Source organism: Temnothorax longispinosus, chromosome 1 (genome assembly GCF_030848805.1).
Source record: "Temnothorax longispinosus isolate EJ_2023e chromosome 1, Tlon_JGU_v1, whole genome shotgun sequence".
Lineage (NCBI taxonomy): Eukaryota > Metazoa > Arthropoda > Insecta > Hymenoptera > Formicidae > Temnothorax > Temnothorax longispinosus.
Genome location: NC_092358.1, coordinates 14,422,031 through 14,434,947, shown reverse-complemented (window position 1 = coordinate 14,434,947; position 12,917 = coordinate 14,422,031). Strand labels below are relative to the sequence as shown.

Below are 12,917 nucleotides of genomic sequence, written 5' to 3'. Positions count from 1 at the left end.
GGCATAATCGCGAGGGCAAACCCGCGATGACATTCGATATAGGTAATCATAGCGCTTGGCGAGCAGAAACATGTAGAATCTTCTGGATTGTTCCAGGACTCGAATCGTTAAATAGTAAAACGCGAGCGTAAACATGTTTGTGCGAAATGTGAAAGCGAGCGGAATGCGGAAGTGTTTGCGCTACCGCGAAGCGAGGCATACAGATGTTGGCCAGATGTGCGGCTGGGAACAAAAGGAATACGCGAATGCGAGCGAAAGAAAAGTGAAAGTGTTGACGCGCGGCTACAGGTGTTCGACATATGCGAGGCTACGAACAATGAGGCCATTCACAAGGCTGTTGACACAGCTGCCGATCGAAAGCACAGGTGTTCGGCGGTAGCGACAAGTGGGGCTATCCCCACTCGATCGAGGTAGGGCAGCCGAGCCCAGGAATCGATGATTCGTCTCTCGGCTCTCGATGCGAACGGTCTCGCATCGAGGAACTCGTCTCTCTCTAGATTCAAACTAAGCGTAGAGTGTTGGCTTCCTGTAGTCAGGAGCATCGGCGTAAGATAGAACTCAGCCTACAGACGCGTACGCAAACGGCGAGCGAGAGCGAGAACGATCCCGCTCAACGGTGCGTGATTCCGCGAGTCCATGTAACGTAACTGTAAAACAAAAGAGAAATAAATTATAATTTACCTCTTGTTACGAATCATACGTGTGACGATTATTCGATGAAGACAACCTGCAAAGACTTACCTATCCCATTCGTAATCTCACCTGTCGGCCGTCCGAAATCCTCCATCGACGAACGCACAGAGGCTGAGGCCCAGCCAAGCGGCTGTCCAGCAGAAGCAAAGGAAGTCCCTTGAGCGGAGAGGTCCAACAGGTCCAGCGGGTCGATCCGGAGACAGATGGAAGCTGAAACAGAGTCGTAGAGAGGGGAATTAGCAAAGTCAGCGAAAGGTTGGTTCTCTCATTCAAAGTATCTTTCTCGATAGGCCGAGGTTAAAATCGAGTGGCGACCGTGATAATTAATGATCTCAAGGGCGTGTGGTTAATGTCAATCCTCCGTCCGGCTACAGTGGTTAGTAGGGGAGAAAACGCGAAAAACGGTAATCTTGGGGATGCGTTGTTGGGGCGATGTGCGTGACGACACGGGGAACGTCTGCATCCGATAGCTAGGGCGCACGGCCAGGGCAACAACCCGCAAACACTGGCGACCGTGACAGGACTGTACGGGCCGAATTACGTGTGTCGTTTTCAGCGACGTGTCTACGAGATAATAATCCCGCGAAATAAGCGTGTGAATCACAAGTTGGGACGTGCCAAGCTCGAAGCGAAACGAAGCGACCGTTGCAGAAGCGCGAAGCGTGATTAGTAGATTCGGGAGTACGAGCAACGCGTTCGAAGAAACGTGTAACAACGTTCCGTTAGTGGTAGCAGGCGCGCGAAGAAAAAGCTTTCCTTTGCGTGCGTAACAACTGCACCGAACACGCGAACGACGTTTCGCGCGAGTTCGTGAATCGAAGGTAGCGTGGTAAGCGTAAAGGGTTGGAAACCCAGCGGTACGCGGAAACGTAGGGCGAGCGCCAGGAGCGCTGCACAAACAGCGAATGTAGCTAAGTAAAGGTGAAGAAGTTGCGAAAGGTGTGAAGAAGGTGGAGCGTGATTAGTAGATCGCGATAGACGGGCACCGCGTTCGAAGAAGCGTGTTACAACGTTCCGTTAGTGGTAGCAGGCGCGCGAAGAAGAAGCTATCCTTTGCGTGCGTAACAACTGCGCCGAACACGAGAACGACGTTTCGCGCGTACCCGTGATCGAAGGTAGCGCAAACCGTGTAGTAGTAAGCGTTCGAAACGCGAAAGGAAACGAGTGAAGATAAGGTGGAGCGTGATTAGTAGATCGGCCGAAAGGACGGGCAACGCGTTCGAAGAAGCGTATTACAACGTTCCGTTAGTGGTGACAGGCTCGCGAAGAACGCATGACGACTTGCGGCCGTAACAAATGTCCCGAACACGCGAACGACGTTTCGCGCGACCCCGTATGATCGAAGGTAGCGCAAGCCGTTGAGAAGTAAGCGTATGCAAGGGGACACTGGTCACGGAACGGCCGGCTCTCATCGGAAAACCCGTGCGCGGGTGAACAAATCTAGTGCTGAGGCACGCTAAGCGTAAGACGTCGAGCACAGCAAAGTGTCTTGCTGGCGCAGCGAAAATAAATTACGCGACGAGTCGCGAAAAGCAAGCAGAGAATAAGACGTCGAGCACAGCAAAGTGTCTTGCCGACGCATCGCATTAAAATAAATCCCGAAAAACCGCTAAACTCGTATCAAGCCGTTATAATCCGAACTGACGTAAGCGTAAAATGGATAGACGCGCGAGAAAAATGCCGTAACAACGTGCACCTATAGGACGCGAGTTGCGAAAACGCGAAAGCGATCGTGACATAACCGAATCGCGTGAATCAGGGTACGGGCGTTTTGGGCGATTCCGAAGCTGCGCGGCGGAGCGAGCAGTGTTGTAAATCGAGTAACATAGCGTGAAGGGTAGTAAGCGCAAAGCGCTGAGTAGTAAGCGGAGAGTGATACCGACGCGGGAGCGAGGTACGCGATACCGTGAGAAGCCCGAGGGCTAAAATACAGCAAATTTTCCATCCGAAGGATAAGAAAAAGGGCCAGGGGCCTGAAAAATCCAAAAATTTTTTTTTAACCAAGAAAATTCGCGGATCGCGAACGGAAGTTCGGAACGCGAACTAAGCGTAAAGCGCTGAGTAAGAGATAAAGAGTCGCTAGTAGGCAAAGACGTGAAAATTCGGGGTGAAAATTCGGAAAACGCGAGACCAGATCGAAAACAACGGGCGTCAAACGAACGTGGGAGTCGACTATTGCGTATGTAACGACCGGGCAGAGCGATTCCGCAACAAACACGTTGAAAGGGCAGCACGGATTTGGCGAGCGTTGAGAGATACTCTAAAACGCGAAAAGAGTAACGTCTGTGTAAAAGAATAGTGACGGGAGAGAGCGCGAGCGAAAAGCGCTGAGTAGGAAGCAGAGTCACGACCGAAGACGCGAAAGATTCGACGGTAAAAAATTCGGAAGCGAGATCAAATCAATAACAACGGGCGTCAAACGAACGTGGAAATCGACGATTGCGTATGTAACGACCGGGCAGAGCGATTTCGGGACAAACACGTTGAAAGGACAGCACGGATTTGACGAGCGTCGAGAGAGAGAAAACCGGCGAAAACGAATAGAGTAGCGTCGAATAGGAAGAGTGACGGGGAGTACAAAGAGCGCGGAGACACAGCGGAAAGCGCTGTGGATAAAGCGATCGGAAAGGTGGTATGCCGCGGCTGAAGCATACACCACCACCTGGAAAAACATACACTGGATCGCAAGGCATAGTGACGGAAGAAGCGTTGAGACAGCAAATCGAACAAACGGCCAATAGATCGCGTAGAACGAATAAAAGGAAACAGCGTCGTGACAGCGAGAGCAGCGTGACCGATGACCTGCGCGAAATGGCGTCGAATACGCAGCAGCCAAACGACGAGGGCCTGAACGAGATGCTGTTGAATGTGAATCAGCAAATTACGCGCGACGATGGCGCGAATAGTAACAGAATTCTCGATCTCAGCGGCGGACAAGAACAAACAGCTGAGACCGTACGAATGATTCAGCAGCAAATCGCTGAGATGGCAATGGCCATGGAGAGAATGGCGGAAGAGCTAGAACGGTTGAGAACTCAACAGCGACGAGAAAATCGGAGATTCGCCACCCACGACGCGAGCGACGACGAGGCGCGAGCGGAACGACGCGAGCGTAGAACCACGAGCGAAGGTGACGCGAGCGACGGCAAAAGAATAGATTCCCGGAGGCGCGACAGCAAGCGAGCGCGCGGGCAACGCGAAGCGACGAGCGCGAACGCGACGAGCGCGAACGATCAGCAACCGCTGCAGCAGCAGCAAACGCTGATGACCGTGATGCCGTTCGGGGCTAGATTACCGCGTGGCGGGTGGATAAAGAACCCGTTCGACGAAATCGCTTATCGGGGAAAGAGCGACAAACAAAACCCGATGCGTGTCGTCGAGAAATTCGAAAAGCTAGCGCGCTACGAAAACGTTCCGGAGGACGATCAATTGTTCTATTTCAGTGTATGCGCGGACCGGCGAGCCAATGGTTCGAGATGCAATTGGCTCAGGACATAAACGAAATCAAACGACTGTTCGTACAACACTTTTGGGGAACTCAAGCGCAAATGCGTTTCCGTCAGTTGATCTACTTCGGTAAATATCGAGCGGGTCAAGCGAACGACGGTACAATGACGGAATACGCGTTGACGATCGCGCGACAAGCGAAAACCCTCGTACCGCCGATGAGCGACGAGGAAATTGTGCAAACCTTGCGCGAGCATTTCGACGCGGTCGTGGCGCGCGAGTTGAGACCATCGGTGGTGCGAACGGTAAACGAAATGATCGCTATGCTCGACACGATTGAGAACGAGCGCGAGACGCGACGATTGCGCGGCGAAGCAACGAGACGCGCGAATAATCCGTCAACGAGCAACGCGCAAAGCGCAAACAGATCGGGTGCGAGCGGAAGCGGTCAACGATGGGGAGATCAGGCACGCGGCAGCGCGAAATCGACCGCGACGACGGGTGCGAACGCGCGATACGATGACACGCGAGGAGCGGCATACGGATACGCGCGTAGATCAGCGACCGACGGCCGTGACACGACCGGTGGCGGACAACAACAAAGATCAACGTCGACGACCGGCGGTTGGAGACGAACGGACGCGACCGATCGAGCGGCGACCGCGAGACGCGGGGAGCGCGACAACGCGGTCGACATTACGGAATTACCCGACAGTGACGATAACGCGGGCAGGCCAAAGGTAACGCGTTACACGAGAGATCGCGATAACAGAACAACGAGTAGCCGTGGTAACAAGCGGTGGTACGACGCGTGAGCGAGATCGCGGAAACGCGAGAAACGGTAGAAAAATGGCCGCGATTACCATGACGGCACGCGACGACGATCATGGTAATAACCCGAACAAATACGAAAATACGGAGGAGAGTTCGCGTAGCGACGAATCAGACCTCGACGAGCGAGCGCACGAGCGAGCGAGCGAGGACGATTACGGGGAAAACGCTGAGAAAACATGTTGCGTGATACGAGGCGCGAAAGAGCGCGAGCAACCAAAAAACGCTGACCAGCTGAAGCAGCGGAAACTGATGAGACGAAAGCAACGGTGACGGCGCCGAGCCACGCGAACCGGGGCGACGTCGACGACGATGAACACGCGACGAGCAACGATGAACAATCGTCGAGTCCGATGAGCATTATTAGAACGCGCGAAATAATACGCGAACTAGATCGCGAAATGGAGGAAGAGCAACGCAAACGAGTGACGCAACCCGACGTGCCGATGATCATGATGAAATTTGGCGCGTGTTCGACGCGCGCGTTGATAGACACGGGCGCGCAAGTGACCGCGATGACGAGAGCGTTTTACGAACAGTTGCGAGAAACCGACGAGCGTATAGAAGTGTTGCCGATCAAAAAGTTCACGTTGCGAGGAGCGTTCTCCGAGAGAGGCGCGGTGATATCGCAAAAAGCGCGAATTCAATTCGAATATCGAGACGAAACGTTTATCCACGAATTCTTCATCGTTGAGAACTTAGCGTACGACGTGGTGCTAGGTATCGATTTTCTAGTCAAATATCGAATGATGCTCGCATGCGACGATGCGATAGACGTAAAATTTCGCAGCAACGTAGCACCGCAACAATACCGAGTAAATGCAATGAAACGGGACGAAGCGCAAGATAGATTGCAAGCCATCTTGAAAAAACACGCGAAACTGTTCAGCGGAGAGATAGGAAAGGTTAACCATTATAAGCATAAAATCGAGATGGATATAAAAAGACCATACAAAAGAAAAACCTATCCAATCCCCGAGATTCATATGAATCGGGTAAGGGAATACATTAAGGACCTCGAGAAGAAAGGAATAATCAAGAAACAAGCGACGCAATATGTTAATCCGCTCGTTGTAGTTATAAAGAAAAATGGCGATATTCGATTGTGCCTGGACGCGCGGGAATGCAATAAGCACATGTCAAACGACCATGCGCAACCGCCGACAATCGAGGAAATTTTCCGGAAGATCGGGAAAAAGAAGTTTTTCACAACGCTCGACGTGAGCAACGCCTTTTGGCAAATACCACTCGAGGAGGAGTCTCAACAGTATACGGGATTTTTCTTCGACGGGCAGACATATGTATTTCAGCGAATGCCATTCGGCCTGAAGACATCGGGAGCGTCGTTCACGCGAGCGATGCACGAAGCGCTAGGTGTTCAGGAATTCTTGCTGACTTACTTGGACGACGTGCTAATAATGTCCGACACATTAGAGGAACACATGTTCCACATAGAATGGGTGCTATCGCAATTAGAGAAATTTGGTTTCAAGCTGAACGAGCAAAAGTGCGAATTCCTGCGAGAGGAGATAAGATTCCTGGGACATACATTTAATGAAATCAAAGCGGAGATAAATCAGGAAACCAGAATGGCGATACAGAATTTTGACAGACCGATGAACAAGAAGCAAATATAATCCTTCTTGGGCTTGATTAATTGGGATCGTAGATTCATTAAAAATTTAGCGCGAATGACAAGACCGCTCGAAGAATTATTGAAAAAAGGTCAAAAGTACGAGTGGACGGCCGAGAGACAACGCGCTTTCAATGATATCCAACGAGCATTTCACGACGCGACGGATTTATATCTTTTCCAACCAAACGCGAAATACGGCATCTACGTAGACGCGGCGAGATCCGGATAAGGAGCACGACTCTATCAATACCTACCGGAAGCGGAACACGCGAAGCAAACGATAGGTTACGCGAGTAGGAGTCTAAAGGGAGCCGAACTTAATTACACGATTACCGAGCTCGAATGCTTAGCATTGGTGTGGGCATTGCGCAAATGGCACGCTCTGCTAATGGGCAGGCACGTACGGGTGCATACGGACCATCAAGCATTAAAATTCCTGAGTACTTGCGTGCAGAATAATGCGCGAATCGCGAGATGGTTCGCTTTTTTACAGGAATTTGACCTGGAGGTGATACATCTGCCGGGCACGCAAAACGAAATCGCGGACGCGGGGCAAACGGAGATGCGCGCGATGTGGAAGTTAAGCGAATCGCGTTGATAAGAAATATTCACGAAAGGCAGGACACAACTGCGTGGCTCGACGTGATAAGACAAGCACAAGCGAACGACGCGAAATTACAAGAAAAAAGACGCGTCAACCCGAACGAGGTATACGAGCGCGACGGATTAATTAGAATACGAAAACAGCCGGGTGGCGAGAGAGTCGCGTTACCGCGAGCGATAGCGTGGCGAATGACGCGAGCGGCGCATCGACTGCTCGTGCATTTCGGTACCGACAAGGTGCATGATTGGGCATTGCGCAAATGGCACACTCTGCTAATGGGCAGGCACGTACGGGTGCATACGGACCAAGCATTAAAATTCCTGAGTACTTGCGTGCAGAATAATGCGCGAATCGCGAGATGGTTCGCTTTTTTACAGGAATTTGACCTGGAGGTGATACATCTGCCGGGCACGGAAAACGAAATCGAGACGCGGGGCAAACGGAGATGCGCGCGATGTGGAAGTTAAGCAAATCGCGTTGATAAGAAATATTCACGAAGGGCAGGACACAACTGCGTGGCTCGACGTGATAAGACAAGCACAAGCGAACGACGCGAAATTACAAGAAAAAAAGACGCGTCAACCCGAACGAGGTATACGAGCGCGACGGATTAATTAGAATACGAAAACAGCCGGGTGGCGAGAGAGTCGCGTTACCGCGAGCGATAGCGTGGCGAATGACGCGAGCGGCGCATCGACTGCTCGTGCATTTCGGTACCGACAAGGTGCATGATTTTCTACAACGTTATTTCGACGGCGCGAATTTTGCGCGCATCGCACGCGACGTGGTGGCATCGTGCGAGGTGTGCCAAGCCACAAAGTATTACACGCGAGCAACGGTCGGAACCGAGTATTATGAATTACCCGAGACGCCGGGACAAGTTCTGTCACTCGACATATTCGGTCCCCTACCGGCCACGCAGTACGGCGAAAAATACATTCTCGTGTTAATGGACCAGTTTGCCAAATACGTAAAGCTTTATCCGATGCGTGACCAACGATTGGATACCGTGATCGATAATCTGGAAAACGGATTTTTCGCCGAGATAGGCGTGCCCGAAGTGATACTGACGGACAACGGAGGACAATTTCTAACCGCGAGATGGCGAAACTACGGGCGCGAAAAGGGTTTCGGCGTGAGACGTACATCGCCATATAATCCGCAATCAAACCCGGTAGAACGAGTGATGCGGGAATTAGGTAGAATCATTCGGGCATACGCGAGCCAGCGGCATCGTGCGTGGAGCCGCATAGTTAGGCGAGCGGAGGAGGTAATTAACCACTCGCGACACGCGTCGCACGGCTATGCGCCATGCGAACTAAACGACGGCGAGACGGGACACTTGACGTCACTCGATCCCGCGCTAATTCCCCTCGAGAACGATGACGGCGAAGCGGAACAGGCGTTGGCGGATAAAGTGGAGACCGCGCGAAGACGATTAGCCGAAGCAGCGCGGAAGCGGAAAATACAAGCCGATAAACACGGAACGGCGGAATACACGCCGGGACAACAGGTCTGGGTGAAGCGACACCGCAGATCGGACGCCAGCCGAAAATTAACGAAAAAGATACACCTGGTATACGAAGGACCGTATCGGGTGCAAGAGGTGATACGACCGAACGCTTACCTGATCGAGGACCTCGACGGACAGACGATCGGGGTGTTCAATGCCCGCCAATTGAAACCCAACAGATTGCCGAAATTGAGAGGAGAGGGCGAGCCGGATGAAGCGGAAAGCGACGACGGGTATCACGATGACGGCGAAACAACCGAAACCGAACGAGAGTCCGCAAGATCGCTGACCGATTCCACGGATGACGGGGAGTCAGGGGCGAGCGATCGCGAAGAGGACGACAACCGGAGGCGAGCGTCGTACACCAGATCGCTGACCGACTCCGCGAATGACGGGGAGTCAGGGGCGAGCGATCGCGAAGAGGAGGCTAACGATGAACGTGAGACAGCCAGGTCGTGGGACGATTCCGCGTATGACGGGGAGTCGAACGCGAGCGACCGAGAAAATGTCAACGAGGCGGAAATCAAGGTACAATTTCACGGAGCGAAGAAAAGCCAGCGTTTTATTCCCACTCCATCAATTTTCGTCAAGGTGGCGTTACGGCGTTGCTTAGCTAAAAAGTTCAACACGGTTGAATTTTTAGCGAAGCAACGCCGAACGCCGAAAACACGTGGTGACACAGAGAGAAATAAGTACACGTGGTGACACAGAAAGAACGAAGTTAAAAAGTTATAAGAAAGAAGTTGAATAATTATAAGTATGGCTGAAGGGACGGATAATTTTACATCGCCAGAAAATACAAACGAAGTTAGTATCTATATATTATACAGTACTAAGCATACTTATAGGTTAGGTTGCTTTTTATTTCTTATTTATTTAAGTAATATAAATTTATTTGTTATATTGTGTTAATTTGTATTTGTTATATTGTAGGAAACTCTATTGTACACCTGTGACATATGTGAAAATGTCATTCATAAAAATGAAGTAGATCTGCATCCTTACTTTGAGGGATTTAGTCATGTTTATATAAATAACGATTTACATATTTTATATCCTCAAAGCGGTGAGTATTAATGCCTTTTTTTTATTATACATATTTTGTAAGTAGCATTAGTGGATATTGTAATGTGCAGATGACGGACAAATTATTCGTAAAAGTTTGGTGGACGGTACGGAGGCGATGGTGGTGGAGCCGAGGGAGGAGACCACCCAAATCCTAAACCAAGAGGCTGATGGCAATTGGCGAAGCAAAAAAATTCAAGAAGAGAAACAGCTTATCGAAGAAGTTCGCAAGCGTCCCCCGCTGTACGATTGTCGTCGTCCTCTCGCAGAACGAGCCCTGAAAGCGGAAACAAACTATGGGAGAAAATAATTGCAGCAATGAACTGTAATATTCTACGTTTATAACTTGATTGGAATAAAATTTATTAGTGTGCTATAAACATATTTTTATCTTTTCTAGCTACGATGGACATTGCAAGTATAAAAAAAAATGGAAATCTTTGTGCGATGCCAACAGAATCCATAAAAATAAGCAGCACCAACCGAGTGGCTCAGCGGGAACACGAAGAAGCAGCTGGGTGCACGCTGAGCGGATGCAGTTTATCAACGATATGCAGCTTCAAACCGAGTACGTATGTATGAATTTACGAGCGTACAAACGTGTCTCAATGCACTAGTACATTTTTATTTATATTTATTGCATGCAAATTTAATGCAAAACTGTATGTTACAGGACTGCAACCAATATTCCGGCGTCCGAAGGTCTGGAAAACCAATGTGAAGAATCCAATGATAGTGAAGACATCTTTCGTAGTGGCAGCATTGGCAGTAACAGCAGCAGTCGTGGATCACGTGAGTAAACTAACAAGTCTACTGCATAGTACCCTTTATTTGACTTATGAATATAATTTTAATAGATAGGAAATACAGGATCTGTGAATATGGTTGTAGGTAAGCGTCGTTTCAGTATAGATGAAGACGGACCCTTTGATCGATTGGTTGATGCTCTCGGTCGTTCACCTGCAATTAACATTCCGCCGTTTGTACCTCCTCCTCCTCCTCCTCCTTTTCCTCCTCCACCAACACAACCGACTGACAAAGCGGCTTTATTTGGCAATCTCGTTGCTGCCCAACTTCGAGAAATCAATCCTCGGCTAGTGGACGATGTTATGCTGCAAGTGATGCAAATTCTGACTAAAGCGAAGAAAGTGTAATCGAGAAGGATGCAAACAGTGGGCAGATTTGCGGAACTGTGTTGTAGAACATGTAAGTTTATATATTATTCAGAACGTGTTTAAATGATAATGAAAAGTATAGTATGTATGTATTAAGTTATATCATACAAAATTGTCAATATTCGAAATTTAGTTGAAAAATATAAAATAGTAAAATATTTATTTGACGATAGTCTTACTTTAATAATATCATGCACAGAATGTAGATATATAAAGAAACATTTTTTTAGAACATAAGGATTATGGCCAAATATTACACCAAGATTGCATTAACTCGCATGGCTGAGTTACTAGATCTTCCGACTGAAGAAACAGAAGCATGTCTTTGCAATTTGGTAGAGACTGGAGTAATCAGCGCGCGTACAGATCGCCCAGCTGGCGTAGTCCGTTTTACTGGAACGCAAGAACAAGCTGCTCTTCTAGATACAGGGGCTGCATCGTTATCGAAATTGATGGGCCTTGTAAATCATGCTATACATTTAATTTATCAAGAGAAGATGGTGGCCGTTGCGCAATCTTGAAATTGGTATATGTATCTATATTGGTATATGTATCTATATCACGCTCGTGTACATTATCGTATCTCATGTTATAGATTTTAATTTTATTTTCATTTAACAACAGCATATTATTTGTAGATTTATTAACAAATTAACTTGAATTATGATTTTGGGTTGTAAAAACACTTTTTGTTTATATTTTTGTGTATTTGCTATGTAATTCGCACATAGCTACTATATTTAAACAATATTGAAAATATTGTTTATTTAGTATTTATGGAAATTCTCTATTTAGAAATTATACGCATTGCAAATAATTTTTTTCTATTGATCACTAATTGTAATGTAATACAATAAAAATAGAAAATTTATATACAAAATAACTTATTATATCCAATATGTCCTAGCTTGGATAATAGAAATTGAAACTGCGATCAGCCTTCCGCTATAATACATCCATAAGGTAAAATAATTGTGCTGCTTTTTAGCTTAAAAAAAATGCATTTCTAGATGCTTTATTAATTTTTAAGAACATACTACACACACACACACACATAGGTATATATGTAGGTCTGGAAGTATGTTCCGGGACTTTTATTTTTTTACATCGGTATATTCCAGGACATTTGGCAGTTTCCAGGACTGTCCTGGAAAAAATTCATGTCCTACGGCACGTTTCGGGACAATTTTTTGAATCTGATTACATATATATGCGTTATATTCCAGGACTGTACATTTCAAAAAACGTAAACAGTCCCGGAACATACCTCTAGACCTACATATATATATATATATATATATATATATATATATATATATATAACTTTTTGGTCGCAACAAACGGATATGAAACAACCCGGATTGGGTTCCATCCATTTGAAAACTGAATATCTATTACCAGGAAATATACATTATAAGTAATTATTAATGTATTTCCTATTTCAAATAGAAAAGACACAGACACATTTATTTACATACATCTTTCATATTGCCACGGCACTGCTCCCTCGTTATTAAAATAACGACAAAATTCATTTCGAATTTCTATGCATTGTCGGGCACTCATGGAGTAAGTTTCCACCGAGGGTTCGTACTGGGTCAGAGTCGGGTCAGAATCGGGTTGGAGTGAGCGCTCTTCCGGTGGAAACACCAAACTCGAACCTGAACCCTACCCAATAAAATTTTAAGGTAGGGTCTAAATGAGGTTCGATGGAAACGACAAGAGTTGAGTTAGCGTTACTATAGTGTTGCCAACTTGATAAATGAGTTTATACATAAATCTTTTAGAAGACGTTTTACTTCATACTATCGAGTTTTGCTTTACTATTATCCAGGAGATATTACTTTTCTCTGTAAGCAGAAATTTATACAAGTATTATTATACTATATTTTATTCGATAACTTTACTATTGAATGATATATAATTTTTTAGTATCACCGCCTAAATTTTACG

At 47.4% G+C, this 12,917-nt stretch overlaps 1 protein-coding gene and 1 long non-coding RNA gene across 3 annotated transcripts in view; both read left to right on the top strand.

Annotated features, from left to right (window-relative positions):
- LOC139810527 (uncharacterized) overlaps positions 1-12,291 on the top strand; it is a 359,450-nt gene extending 347,159 nt beyond the window's left edge. The window contains exon 2 of the long non-coding RNA XR_011731418.1: positions 12,035-12,291. This is a non-coding gene — a long non-coding RNA (uncharacterized lncRNA). The remainder of the gene's footprint in view (positions 1-12,034) is intronic.
- Positions 9,261-11,477, top strand: LOC139813057 (uncharacterized). 2 transcript variants are annotated; one of them, XM_071778325.1, is made up of 7 exons: positions 9,270-9,531; positions 9,658-9,790; positions 9,861-10,114; positions 10,190-10,357; positions 10,463-10,581; positions 10,681-10,995; positions 11,195-11,477. In XM_071778325.1, the coding sequence occupies exons 3-6, from the start codon at positions 10,086-10,088 to the stop codon at positions 10,941-10,943; spliced, it is 579 nt and encodes a 192-aa protein (XP_071634426.1). In that variant the 5' UTR covers positions 9,270-9,531; positions 9,658-9,790; positions 9,861-10,085; the 3' UTR covers positions 10,944-10,995; positions 11,195-11,477. The 2 variants fall into 2 exon arrangements, with proteins under 2 accessions (XP_071634434.1, XP_071634426.1); XM_071778333.1 differs by having other exon boundaries at positions 9,261-9,790; positions 10,190-10,361.
- Positions 12,292-12,917: the final 626 nt, after the last annotated feature.